At 50.1% G+C, this 13930-nt stretch overlaps 5 protein-coding genes across 6 annotated transcripts; 3 read left to right on the forward strand and 2 right to left on the reverse strand.

Moving 5' to 3' along the window:
* Positions 1–49: 49 nt before the first annotated feature.
* Positions 50–2136, reverse strand: PV06_07396 (uncharacterized protein). The gene has a single exon (XM_016408636.1). It carries the CDS (start codon positions 1858–1860, stop codon positions 334–336), a length of 1527 nt encoding a protein of 508 aa, XP_016260390.1. The 5' UTR covers positions 1861–2136; the 3' UTR covers positions 50–333.
* A 235-nt stretch (positions 2137–2371) lies between these two features.
* On the forward strand, positions 2372–7055 carry PV06_07397 (uncharacterized protein). The gene is made up of 4 exons (XM_016408637.1): positions 2372–2544; positions 2599–5345; positions 5396–5891; positions 5945–7055. The coding sequence occupies exons 1-4, from the start codon at positions 2377–2379 to the stop codon at positions 6095–6097; spliced, it is 3564 nt and encodes a 1187-aa protein (XP_016260391.1). The 5' UTR covers positions 2372–2376; the 3' UTR covers positions 6098–7055.
* PV06_07398 (uncharacterized protein) lies at positions 5589–7209 on the reverse strand (the record flags this gene model as incomplete). The annotated part of the gene is made up of 1 exon (XM_016408638.1): positions 5589–7209. One exon carries the CDS (start codon positions 7207–7209, stop codon positions 6154–6156), a length of 1056 nt encoding a protein of 351 aa, XP_016260392.1. The 3' UTR covers positions 5589–6153.
* Positions 7210–7782: 573 nt separating this feature from the next.
* PV06_07399 lies at positions 7783–9949 on the forward strand. 2 transcript variants are annotated; one of them, XM_016408639.1, is made up of 4 exons: positions 7783–8469; positions 8520–8644; positions 8851–9289; positions 9343–9949. In XM_016408639.1, the coding sequence occupies exons 1-4, from the start codon at positions 8054–8056 to the stop codon at positions 9860–9862; spliced, it is 1500 nt and encodes a 499-aa protein (XP_016260393.1). In that variant the 5' UTR covers positions 7783–8053; the 3' UTR covers positions 9863–9949. The 2 variants fall into 2 exon arrangements, with proteins under 2 accessions (XP_016260393.1, XP_016260394.1); XM_016408640.1 differs by having other exon boundaries at positions 8869–9289.
* A 338-nt stretch (positions 9950–10287) lies between these two features.
* PV06_07400 (uncharacterized protein) lies at positions 10288–13893 on the forward strand. Its single transcript, XM_016408641.1, has 3 exons — positions 10288–11839; positions 11886–12254; positions 12307–13893. Exons 1-3 carry the CDS (start codon positions 10632–10634, stop codon positions 13736–13738), a joined length of 3009 nt encoding a protein of 1002 aa, XP_016260395.1. The 5' UTR covers positions 10288–10631; the 3' UTR covers positions 13739–13893.
* Positions 13894–13930: the final 37 nt, after the last annotated feature.

The following is a 13930-nucleotide window of genomic DNA, read 5'->3' on the forward strand; positions in this document are numbered from 1 at the left end:
GGCCCTGTTACGCGAAAAGGACCTGAGGCGCTAATCAAAGTAAAATTACATTCAATGGTATCTTGGGATTCACAATGCTCAATATTGGGATTCAAACAAAAGGGAAAAAAGCAGGTGTCGTCGCCCAACCGTTACCGCCTTTATTTTTTTTCAATCTGTCCTGCATTTCTTTCATTGGGAGTAATTTGGCCCTTCCAACAAAACTCGATACATTTGTGTTGTTGCGTGTGTTGGTCAATCAAGAACAAACACTACCATTACTCCAACCCGTTTTTTTCTCCTCTGTTTGCCTGCTCCTTGATCCTTCCTCGACCTCGCACTGCAATTCCAATGTCAAAGATCGGGGTCATCTTCCAGAACTGATCGGGTCGTCGAGCCCTCGTACAGACTTTCGAGGTCAACGGAGAGCCTCGATCCTGCGATCGATCCAACTTCCGAACCTAACATTTCCATGTCGTCGTAGACAAATGACGAGTTTGCCCTGAGTGCCTCTTTCCGGATCTGCATGGCCACGATGGCGACCCCGAGCGCGTTCCAGACATCTTGATCTTTCAGGCTGAAGTCGAACTCGGCGATGATGCGGAGTCGGTCCGTGGCTTCGCTGCTCGAAAGTGGTGGACCTGTTTGAGCATCCCGGTCGGAGAACGGAGGGGAGACCGTTTGACGAATTGAGGGGGATTGTGTAGTTTTAGATTGAACGTAAGGGCTCAACGTGACGACTGCAACGACAGAAGAAATCAAGACAAGACCAATCAGCGTTGGCAGGGAATCGTCGTCTTCCATGATTCTGGTGTTATCGTCGTCGGCGAGACTGAGAGAGTGAAGCTCGATGCTTGGTTGCACATTCCTCGCGTGGTGGTGCCTCTCTGAAAGTCTTTGCAATTTCTGGGCCATATGCTCAAGTGTTTGAAAGGTTGTTCGCCCTCGTCGCCTTCTCGTGAGCGTGTGTACAGGGATGTAGTTGGGATCCGATTTCGGTCGAAGTCCCATGTCAGTCAAGGCCCAGTACAGATATCTCTTGAGTGCTCTTTCGAGCATCTTTTCACGCTGAGCGCCGGGGCTCACGTAAGACCTGTCTCTTGCCTCGTGGCCAGCCTCGAATAGTTGACGAAGTGCACGAGCAGCTCGAAACTGCTTGTCTCTTATGTGATGGATCAGTGGCGCGACTGTGGTGTTTTCGTGAGCAAACACGCTGATTGGGAGCGTTCCAAAATCAAGCATCCAGCTCTGAGGGAGGAGAGGCTCGAAGCCGCGGTACGCCAGGTGGAAGAAGAGGTCTTTCTCGGTTTGTGACCAAATGCCCGAATTAGGTGGCAGTTGGATGCTGGCGATGTATCTGCGTCTTTCTTCCATGACACCCTCCATGTCCTCAGCCCTTCCTTTTGCAAGCGATGTTAAAGAGGCGCCGTCGTCGTCGTCGTCTCGTACAGTAGGTCTGATGGCTGGTGTGATCGAGGTAATCAATGGATTCTGAGGTATCTTGCTCTTGTGACCTGCATGTGCTCGAGGTGGTGGCATCAGCACTCGGTCATTGCTGATTTGAGGGCTTGCTTGGAATGACTTGACGGGTGAATTGACCGCCTCCTCACTGCAATGTGCGTCGCTGTTTCCGGTTGCGGTCAGCACTCGCTTTCTCACTGGTTCATCGATCTCATCGTCGACTGCCTTTCGCTTCTTGTTGCTGGAACTTATGGACATCTGTGTGCCTCTTATTGTGTCTATGCTGTCGTGTTTGGACTGGCCGGATCTAGCGTTGTCAGCTGCAACCAATGTCGAGTTGTCTGACGGCGAGGCCGAGGATCTCAAGGGCGTGAACTTGCTTAAAAAGCGGAAGGGAGCGCTGAAGAATGACGCCGCCATGGTGCAAGCGACAAAGAATGCACAGAACTGTGTCTGAACCAAGCAGGTAAGGAAGTGGTTGAATATGACAGGTTGGTGAGAACAAGGCACAGCCTTAGCAAGAAGATGGCTTGTGAATGTGCAGATCAGTAATGAGCCGATCTAGAACAGGGCGAAACACTCGCCCATACTCAACAAGCATATTGAGGCACCGTTAATAGGTCGCAGTGCAGACCGTGCAGTGACCAAGACGGTCTTCTTTGTTCGCAGGTGAGAAAAAGATGAGGTTCGTCAGAGGTTGTTCAAGAAGGATGCTGGGATGACGCTGCTAACGGCGCTGTTGTTTCAGGCATCTGTCTAGCGGCCCGTGCCCTCAACGTTCACGCGTCAGTCACAATTTAAGCTTAAGTTAGTGCATCCCGTTTCTGACTAGCGTGGCTAAGTGTTCGCGATGTCACGTGTGGCAACAATAATGTCACGAGCGCCTGGACGATGAGGGTCACTAGAAGAATACCTCACTGCAAAGCAAAGACATAGATGGATGCTGCCGAGCACGATCTTGATGCCAAACTCTACAAGGCATCAGGGAACCTCCTTCAAGAATTCAAAACCAAATTGCCGCAGCTCATATATCACCATAGCCGGCTCCCACAAACGCGACGTCTTTTTGTTCTTGATTCCAAGTGCGAGGAGTTGAGGTCGCTGGTAAGACACTTGGGTGGTATAGCATTGCTGTGTAAACTACTGACATAAACACAGCTCGATCGCTTCCAAGAATGGCCTCAGCTGTTAGATCCTCATTTATCGGAGTTTGTCCAGCTCCTGTCAACCTCCTTTGTGGACTATCTTGTCAACTCGAACAGCCACTATTGCACCAGTATCACAAGGGGCTATAGCGGCATCTCGCCTCTACCACGAGCAATATGCCGCCTCCTTTATTCGCTGTGCAAGGTTCGCGGCTACAAGGTTGTTGTTCGACTACTCAACAATGAGCCAAGGTATCTGGCTCCCATGTTGTCAACTTTCAGGACATGGAGTTCTGGTTCGTTTGGCATGGCGTGGGAAGAACGTTATATCATTATGTTGTGGCTATCACACCTGATGCTCGCGCCTTTCGAGCTAGCTAACATGTCTCTGGATGATCCGGCCTCGGACGCTGCCATTCCAGGTACCTTTGCACACCTGCCTAACGCCGCTGGCGATGTAATCTCGCTGGCTCTAGAGCAACTCGAAAGCTCAGGTAAAGAACGAGAGGCTGCAAGTGTGTTACTGGTACGCTTGAGTCTTCGGACGGACATGCAAGCTCATAATGTGGCGTCAGTCCTCGTTGATTATGCGGTCGAAAGCCTCCTCCACGATCAAGACCTGCTGAAGACCAGTCCCTACAGAGCTCTTGGCCTCCTGTCCCTGATTTATGGAATTATAAGTGCGAGCTCTGACAGCGAAGCAGCTCCATTCATTCAACCCCTTTTTCGGAGCATGATAGAACTGGCAAATAGCCGGCAGAAATCGCATACTGGCATTCGAGATTCCGCTCCCGCAAGGAAACTCATTCTGAAAATCCTAAGATCTATTTTGACTCACGCAATATCTCTCAACGAAAACACCAATACTGCCTCTGAGGACTTGCTGACCAATATGCTGGAGGAGAGTATTCAGTATTTTCTGGATGCTCTGCACGACAAGGACACGCCTGTGAGAATGGCGGCTGCAAAATCTCTCAGTGTCGTTGTGCTGAAGTTGAGCTCAGATATGTCGCGAGAAGTTATTGAAGCTATACTGAGTTCTCTTGAGGAAAACGTGCTTCTCGAAACCCCAAAGACCCAAAAGCTCGTGCCTATCACAGACCAGGCCAAATCTGACTCAATCGGCTTGAAGAGGAACATCAGCGCCGTCGATCCTCTTCAATGGCATGGACTGATGTTGACATTGGGACATCTTTTGTTCCGGCGGTCCCCTCCTCCTGACATTCTCCCGGAAATCATCCAGGCCCTGATTCTTGGGCTAGAGTTCGAGCAAAGGTCAAATGTCGGAACATCTGTCGGAATCGGCGTCCGCGATGCTGCTTGCTTTGGTCTTTGGGCATTGGCTCGAAAGTACAGCACTGTAGAGCTGGGCCTGATCTCCGTTTCGAGTTTTGCTGAAGCGGCACAGGATTCGTATATGGACTGTAAGAGTGTTCTGCAGTTAATAGCGATCAAGCTGGCTATATCTGCCTGCTTCGATCCTTCTGGCAATATACGACGCGGATCTTCCGCAGCTCTGCAGGAGCTCATCGGACGGCACCCCGATATCATCATTCATGGTATACCAGTGGTACAAATTGTCGACTATCATGCCATCGCTCGGTTGTCCAGAGCTATGACAGAAGTCGCTCCACAATTAGCAACCCTGGGCCAGATATATCACAGGCCTCTTCTACAGGCACTTGTTGAGTGGCGAGGTGCACGCGCTACTGATGTCAACCAGAGACGGTGGGCTGCTGATGCCATCTCCCGTCTCACGAAGCCGTCAACAGCTGAGGTCACCTTGCTACTCATCAATGTCACTCTTGAGCAGCTGTTCGACATGAAACCGGCCAATATCGGCAGCACAGCAGCTGCCCGGCACGGCCTACTTTTGGCCCTGACATCGGCACTGGAGTCAGCCACAGACAGTGACTCGATGACTATGAAGTCTTGGTTCATGAAACAGGAACAAGGCATTTATGCGTTGACACGATTGACTGGTAGGATGGACGTGAGAGTTACTGCTGATTTGGAGCTTGTCATGGAAGGAATCGCTGCCTTGATAGGAGCCATGTGCCGAACTTTCAAGATTCTCGGATGCGATTGCTCGAGTGGTATCCAGCAGGAGTGGATGGTCTCTGCATCAGAAATTTTGAATCAATGCACAGTAGCCGGTGTGAAAGTTGCAGTGGTCCAGGCAAGCAGCGAGGCCAATCTGGATCTGATCAAGATGCTTCCGGACTCAGCTGATGCCGAATTGGTCGAGAAGTGGCTGGACAGCAAGGCCCAGGCTCCCACAGCTTTCACGAGTAAAGGTCGAATCAAGACGTTAAGCCTTGTCCATGCCTACTTGGCTAGCTTGGGTCTACATTCGAGCCTTCAAAAGTCCATCAAGTCATATACCATTGGAATCGTACAAGGCAGCCACAAGATTGAAACTAGAGTTGATGCTATGGAGGCACTTGGTGTGATTATTGTGAACTCAGACCTCTGCTCACGAAACGAAGCAGAGGAGATGGCCGAAGTCCTCTGCTGTGGCTTGGACGACTACTCGAACGATCAGAGAGGTGATATTGGCTCGATGCTTCGTCTTCAAAGTATTGATGCCCTCGACGCTTATCGCATTGGGTCATCTCAGTCGTCAGAAGTCATTTCCCAGACTTGCCTGCCATACGTGGCAAAACTGGCGTCGGAAAAGCTCATCAGTGTTCGCTTCCGTGCGTGGAAGTGCTTAGAAGGCTACTGGGGAACGAGTACAAATCTGCCGCAGCTCGAGCAGTGAGTTTGATATTTTTGTTTCAATGGATATACAGGACTGACATTGCTAGTACCTTCGACTATCCTGCCGACGTGTCGTCAATTTCCTACTTTCTGGAGCTCTTGAAGCTCCTCCAAATTTCGAGCTTTCGCGAGCACCTCCTTACAGGCTTCGTCTCATCAGCCACTTCGGGGACAGAGGATATCTGCCGTGCTGCAAGCAATGCATTTGTGACATATATGCAACAGCTCGATGATGAATCTCGCAAGAGAACGACCGAGAAGGTCTCCTCCATTATCCTTGACCAGCTGAATCAAAATGCGTTACAAGATGATCGACAGGTTGTCCCGCTCCTTCAATTCCTGTGTTTCCTCCTGGATCAAAACTTGTTGATCGAAGCCTCGGCGGATATCTGGGCCATCATGAAGAAGGTGCACAGCCCTAATTCCAGTCTGTCAAGGATAGAGGCTGCGATGAATTGTTATGCCAGACTGCTCGCAATCGGCCACTACCAGAGGCAGGCTAAGGACAAGCTCACGCGCCAGTTGCTTCATCGCTGGCCAAAGGTAGATGTTTTCCAATTTCCAGTCCATATACCATTATTGATGCATATTCGCAGGTCCGTAATGATGCAGCAGATCTGTTATACTTTGAAACCGGCAACACCATGTTGGCCACGGTCGACTGGAATGGAGCTCTAACGAATACCAAGCCGGTTGTCCTTAAACTAAGGAAAGAGCTTGGAGTTTCCGGGATCGACACTTCCAACTAGTAGCTGTGCAGTATCCAGAGTGACAAAACAGATCAACTAAGTGCTGGGATCGATGATCAACCGTCCAGCCCGCGCGACTTCAAGCACCGTGAGACGGTGTCCTTGACGGACTTCTCGTTGTATTGTTCCCAGGCATCGTACAGCGCTATCATCTCCTGTGTTCCTTCGATCATCCGCTCAATGTCAATACCAGATTCTACCAGGAATTTCATCGTGTTCTGCATTTTCTCCGACTCCTTCGCCGTGGCAATTGCCTTTTCTTTGTCGAAGGGCTGAGTATCACTCTGCTGCATTCGAGCTTTGCCATTCCCATTGGAGGTGTTTGGCAACACTGCTTGGCTCGACATCTGGAGATTCCCCAGGACACCTCCAAATGAACCAGAAAGGTTCTGGCGGCCGACGAGAGACGAGAATGGCCCGTTGTCGGGGTTGGACAGAGTTTCATGGGACAAGGGTCGCAAGGTTCCTGTGGACTTGGCTGTTGGCAGGAAGACCACTGCAAGAAACATTGCAATAACTGCAGTGAGATGTGGAGCACATGTCAAGGGCAAATCCGTCATGAAACTGTCGTTGATGATGGACCAGGCTAGACCAAGTTCGTCGTTGGACAACTTCAGATCTTGATTCTCCTTAAGTGCAATCAGAGATCGATATGGATGCCAAACGATTAATTGCGACCGCATATCGGAAATGAGACAGAATTCCATCTCACCCAATCTTGCGACGTCTCCAGGAATAAATTCTGGCCACGACTGTCTGGCCTCGGCAGCAACAAGTCGTACGTGGTGAGGCGATTCCTCTGTCTTGGACGCTAGATAAAAAGCCGTTGCCGCCAAGAGGTACAGATTGACATTCTGCATCGGTGTCGAGAGGAAGTATCTGTGCAAGTAGACCAGAGCTGTTGCCACACATTGTTGTCTGAATTGCAGGCGCTTAGCCAGCTGAAGCAGACGATCACGCAAGAAAATCATCATGTGTCTCCGGTCCGGATAGGGATGTTGCTCGATGATTTTCGCATTCTGTTTCTCGAGATCATCGCGGATGTCGACGAGCTTGTCCGGTGTAAACGTCCAGAATTTCCGCTGGGTCGAAGTCCAATAATTCGCAGCCATTATCGACGTACTTTTTGGTTGGTACTTCACCAAACTGCTTGAACGGCCTTTTACGGCCTGCCTGATCACAGCGGCGCAGATGGATTTCTTGCCGGATCAACAGCTGCCATGTCCCTCATAATAGCATGTTAATTTTCAGGCTTTACCATTCAATATCAGATGGGCCTCATTGTAGTGTGTCGCTGCCATATGAAGAGACCGAGATGTGTTTTAAGTTCCTGCCTCAGCGCACTCTGGAGTTGCCATTAGATCTGGAAGGTGAGCCGAGGTTCTACTAAAGGTGCCGCTTTTACAGTGCAGAAGGCGAGTAGAGGAGTACGATCAAAGGCCACAAGGATTAATCCCAGGATATGACCTGTGCATCGCCGACAACCAATAGAGCGTGTCGAAGAGATCAAAAGATAATACATTCAGCCCTCACGCCAAAGCCAGCATAGTTATCGATTCTGCTGGGATTTTTTGGCTGGCAGGTGTTCACGTCTCATGGCGTTTTGGGCGCAGGTCAACACTAACCCCACACAGACGTCACAGGCTGAAGTCGCAGTTGTACCCAACCCGAAAGCTCACAATGGACCACACTTGCTCGTACATATTCCCTTGACCAGTACCAGCTCCACCTGCAACAAATCTGTTCTTCCTGGAATTCTCACCCATCAACAAGCCCAGGCAATCACAGCCACCTGCTCTTGTTGCAAAGGGTGTGCGGCCTGAACAGCATCCATTGTCACAGGCCTTCAAGGAATCTCATCCACCTCAATCGCCGCCTGCAAAGCTCGGCTAGTCACAGACAAACAACCATGCTCCCTCACAGATAGCCTCAACTCTCACACCATCAAGGCGGAGCATGAACGGAGAGTCACACGAACACCGCGAACAGCGGATTCAAGAATTATGGCGAACTCTCGACACCCGTAGCGAAGGTCAACTTGACTTGGGGGCTCTGAAGAAAGGCCTGCGCAAAATCGATCATCCTCTCAAAAACGCCGATGATCTCCTTCACGATGTCCTCAAAGCCGTCGATACTTCGGGTGACGGAAGAATACAGTACAATGAGTTCAGGGTGTTTGTTGATCATGCCGAAAGAGAGTTGTGGCAGCTCTTCAACAGCATTGACAAGGACAATAGCGGCGCGTTGGATAAGGGAGAACTTCGTGCTGCGTTCAGCAGGTCCGGAGTGACGATCAGTTCTGCCAAGTTGGATCAATTCTTTGACGAGGTCGATGTGAATCATGATGGCGAGATCAGTTTTGAAGAATGGAGGTGAGAACAATGATTTATTTCCGGCGTTGGAAGTTTCTAACCCATCTCAGGGATTTCCTACTCTTCTTACCGGCGGGCCAGTCTAATCTTCGGGGGGTATTGTCCTACTACTCAGCTACGGGCAATGTCAATCAAGAAGGGGATGTCACCATCAATGATACTCTTCAAGGGTTTGGTAGGCTTTGCCCTTCCCTTGTTTCATTTCGTCACATCCCATTTTGCAGCTCAAGCAATTCATTCCTCCAGTAGAATGCGGTCTATACCGTAATTCTTCATCGTCTTGTGTTAATGTCTTTACCCGGTTGACCCGGTTGACCCGGTGTTGTCCACGAGGAGTTTTATAACACGGCAGACCCTAACCATTGTTGACGATGCTGACAGATTTTCTCCCTCCGCTAGGCTATTTCATAGCTGGTGGGCTTGCAGGAATGGTTTCGCGTACAGCGACTGCTCCACTCGACCGGCTGAAAGTCTACCTAATTGCGCAGACAAATCCGAAAGAAGCCACAATCAAAGCTGCGAAGGAAGGTGCCCCCTTTCAAATGATCAGAAATTTTGGCAGGCCCTTGGTTGATGCATGCAAAGAACTTTGGGCTGCTGGTGGTTTGCGTAGTCTGTTCGCTGGGAATGGTTTGAACGTGGTCAAGGTTATGCCTGAGTCGGCCATCAAATTTGGTGCATATGAGGCTGCTAAGAGAGCTTTTGCCAAAATCGACGGGTCAGATCCTAAGCATCTGCAACCGACATCCCAGTTTCTTGCCGGTGGTATCGGCGGTGTGGTATCTCAATGCGTCGTTTACCCGTTAGATACCCTCAAATTGTGAGTCTCACACTCGCACTATACTGACTTTCACTAATCACCATCTTCTTCAGTCGAATGCAGTGCGAGACTGTCTCGGGAGGCTTGCATGGGAACGCTCTGATCATTCAAACGGCCAAAAAGATGTGGAAACAGGGGAAACTCATGCCCTACTATCGAGGCCTCGGGATGGGCCTCGCTGGTATGTTCCCCTACAGTGCTATCGACCTGTTTATTTTTGAGAACTGCAAGAACTTCGTTCTGGCTCGTAAAGCACGGCAAGCACGATGTCACGAAGAAGATGTCGACATGAGCAATATCGTGACCGGTGTTATCGGAGCTACATCTGGCGCGATAAGTGCCACAATGGTGTACCCAATCAACCTACTCCGAACAAGATTGCAAGCTCAGGGGACGGTATTACATCCACCGACATATACCGGTATTGTGGATGTCACTAGGAAGACCATCCAGGGCGAAGGAGTGAAAGGCCTGTTCAAGGGTGTGACGCCAAATCTTCTGAAGGTTGCCCCGGCTGTTAGTATCAGTTATATCGTTTATGAAAACAGCAAGGCACTGTTGGGCCTGCGTTGAGAACAAGCATAGCGTTTTATGTGGACTGTGTATACATACGGAATCGCCAATAAATGTATCGAAAGAGCGGTCTCTTTTCAATCCAGGGACTATTCCATCCTTCGGTCTTCTCGCTACCTACAGTGGATCGTTTGTGTGTTGCCATCGAGTCAGTAGAGCGATCCGTGGTATCCAACTTCATCAATGTGACGCCAGACTACTGTAGCCCCTCGTATTCAGTGTCACCAGAGTGGGCTTGTTAATTAATCAGAATGCGGACATTGGCGGGTCTGGAAGTGCGGGATACCGTGCCTGACTTTTTTATTGATGACTCCCGAGGGTTTTTTTAAGCGGGAAACTGTTCGACAGGCCACGCCCACGCCCACTAGACTTGAACCCCACGGTCGAGACTATTCTTCGGCTCATTGCCTTGCAGCGCAGGCTTTCGATTTGAGTGCTCAATTTGAACGTTATCATCAACACCAAGATCTACACAGTAGACACCTTCCAGCGACCTCTCCTCTCGCAAAGCTAGTCCTCGAGCGCCCACCTTTATCTAGGTACCTCTAACTAAGCGTTACCATAATCTTGCGAAACCGATAGACCCGATTCAACTGCATGGTCACACTCTCTAGCATGGCCGCACTTGAAGCACACTCGAGATAACACTTTGTTCCCATTGCCACTGCACGCAACGCAGAAGCAATGATATTCCGCGCCGGCCTCTGCTTATCAGTTGGCAGGCAACACAGTAGCAACAGCAGGACGACATCATTATTCCGACCCAAGAATGGAGACAGCAATCGAGGCCGAGCCGGTACCTCCCCAGACTTCTCCTAGTCCAGATGGTCAGACAGAGAATGCAGACACGTCCATACCGAGCGTGTCAAAAGGAAAGAATAAAAACAAGGAGCAAGAGAACAATGCTTCCACGAAAAGGCGATGTGTAAGCACGGCCTGTATCGCATGTCGCAAGCGCAAATCGAAGTGCGACGGAATGCTACCGAAATGCGCCGCATGCGCATCAGTTTATTTGACGGAATGCGAATATGCACCGCATACAGACCATCGTCGCAAAGGCGTATACAAGAAAGACGTTGACGCTTCCAAGGCAAAATTTGCTACCCTCCAAACATTGTTCCAGGCTCTTCTAAATGCCGAGGAGGAAGATGTCATGGATCTAGTTACCCAGATCCGCACTTGTGACAGTCTTGAAGAATTGGCCGCCAGCATAGAAACGCGGGAGAAGGGTCTGGCTGAGGGACCCGCCGAGTCAGGCCACAACGACGATGATAAGGATGTGCCACAGTTCGAGGCCGAGCTATCAGGTAAGATGGGAGACTTGATGTTGGATGGGTCGGTCAAATTCATCGGTGGTACCTCCAACTTGATCTGGCTCCCCCAGGACTACGAACATAAAGGTTCCGCTCCGTCACCTTCTCAAGATCTCGCGCTCCGACCAAAAGAGGAAGCGATACTGTCATGGACAAAGGTAACTCAGAACAAGGATGATATCCTGCACTTTATGAACATGTACTTTTGCTGGCATTATGCATTTTTTACGACACTGGCCAAGGAACTATTCTACAGGGATTTCTTGACTGGAACGTCGTCTCAATATTGTTCTCCTCTCCTGGTCAACATTATGCTTGCTCTTGGATGCCATTTTTCTTGTCGACCAGCTGCTCGCAAGGATCCTGACGATTCGGGGACGACCGGTGATCATTTCTTCGCGGAAGCCAAGAGATTACTATACGAGGATGATGAATTTGCCAACGCCAAACTGTGCACGGTCCAAGCTCTCGCCTTGATGTCCGTCAGAGAAGCTGGATGTGGCCACGAAAGCAAGGGCTGGGTATATAGTGGCATGAGTTTTCGAATGGCATGTGACTTGGGCCTGAACGTTGACGCACAACCGATCAACGAATTGTCTCGACTAACAGACGAGGGCATTGATGCAAGAAGGATCACATTTTGGGGATGCTTCCTCTTTGACAAGTGAGTTGATTTCGTTCTCTCCCAAGGCCTAACTAATTGTTGCAAGATGTTGGTCAAATTACCTTGGCCGGCAACCGCAGCTACTTTTGAACAACATCACGGTCAAAAAGCCGGATGTCTTTCCTTCAGAAGATAGCGAGGTGTGGTCACCTTATACCGACTCTGGCATCATTCAAGCGCATGCTCAACCAGCGCGGACAAGGGCTGTTGCTCTACAGCTATCCAAACTCGCCGAAATCTCCAGTGATCTATTGACGTCTTTCTACAATCCTGAACAATTACAGAAGCCTCATTCAAAACAAATCGAACTGAAAAGACTCACCGATCTCCATACCCGATTAGAAGCCTGGAAGCAAAACTTGCCATCAGAAATGGAACCTCGTGAAGGTCAACTGCCCCAGGTCCTTCTAATGCAGTAAGTTCAAGGACAGATGAATGGATCAATCAACAAATTAACACTTCTCTAGCATGTTCTTTCAGCTATTATACATACACCTCTATCGCCCATTCCTCAAATATACACGGCCAACATCTCCCCTACCTGCTCACGTATCTCCTCGGAAATACTGTACCCAAGCTGCTGGTTCCATCTCGAAGCTGTTTCGCTTATACAAGCGTACACACGGTCTCCGCCAGATCTGCAACATAGCAATCTATATTGTGCATTCGGCCTGTACAATTCACTTGCTAAATTTGCCCGATAAGAATGCCCGGCGCGATATCATACATGGCACAAAACACCTCGAAGAGATGGGTGAATGTTGGACCGCTGCCCGCCGAACTTTGCGTGTGCTCCGCTTGTGTGCAGACCGGTGGACCATCGACATGCCGGAGGAGATTGATATCGTCTTTCGCCGAGTCAAAGTAAAATGGGGTCTGGCCGAAGGATCATCTCCAATCTCGCCGCAGACCATGGGCCACTTAACGAAACAGATGACGAGTCAACCTGTGTCAGATATCATGGCACAAAATATTGCTCAGGAGCAGCAAAATTCTATGGACATCAACCCGCAGATGCAAGGAGGCCTCTCGGCACCTACAGCCCCAACCCCGGCGGAGCAGATTGATACAAGAAGATCGACAGGGAATTTGTCCATGCCTCCTGCAAACGCGGCGGAACTAGGGCGCGATCCACAACGTATCAGAGCATCGACGCATCTCACCAAAGCACAACAAGAAGCGTGGAATACGCACCAAGCCAGACTTGCCAACACGGCGGCCCTGGCGGGGGTGGGCACAAGTAGCAACCACGGCTCCTCAGGACAGAATGCTGCCAAGTTGTTTGGTGGGGTTGACAGTCTGATTGAAGATGCGCAAGATTGGTTCTTCCGAGATCAGAACCAACTTGCAATGGGATTTGAGAACTGGGGAGAACCGAATGGAGGCGATTGGGGCACGTTGGATCTGAGCTTCTTCGATGCCGATGGCGCAGGTGCGGCCGGGGCTGGTGCAGGAGCCATCACAGGCACCGCCAGTCGGATAGGTACCGGGACAAGTGGAAGCAGTCCGGCATACGAGTATACAGGTCAGTATTATGATCCTGGGAATGGGGTCGGAATAGGTGGAGGTGGAGGTGGAGGGATGGTCGGCGATGCACTTGGCTTCCCTTCGGACTATGACTATACGACTACCAGCACTGGTGGATACCCTAACCCTGGTGCAGGGTTTGGTGGAACGGATATGAATGCCATGAATGGGAGTAGTGGCGTAACGAAGATGAGCATGTCCGGAATGGGGCCAAACATGAGTGGTGATGGTGGCGGTGTCGGTGGCCCCGGTATACGTCTATCGGCCCCAACAGGCGGTGCGAATGGGATGGGGAATATGAAGCGAAGTCGAGGGTCAGGCCAGGGACAGGGTCTGAACATGACAGATTTCAATGACGAGATGTACTATTAATGATGACTTATGGATATGATATGATTTTGGGGGGAACAAGTCAAGATCGTTTCTCCTTTACGAGTACTCGGGAAGTGGCCTGGAGTATGAAGTACTCGTGATGAGTATTCTATCTCCGAGGGAATAGATGGACGACTTTGGGGCTTGTCAACAACGTCAGTACTTGTGTATAGAATATGAACATATAAACAT

This window comes from Exophiala oligosperma (genome assembly GCF_000835515.1).
Source record: "Exophiala oligosperma strain CBS 72588 unplaced genomic scaffold supercont1.7, whole genome shotgun sequence".
Taxonomy (NCBI): domain Eukaryota; kingdom Fungi; phylum Ascomycota; class Eurotiomycetes; order Chaetothyriales; family Herpotrichiellaceae; genus Exophiala; species Exophiala oligosperma.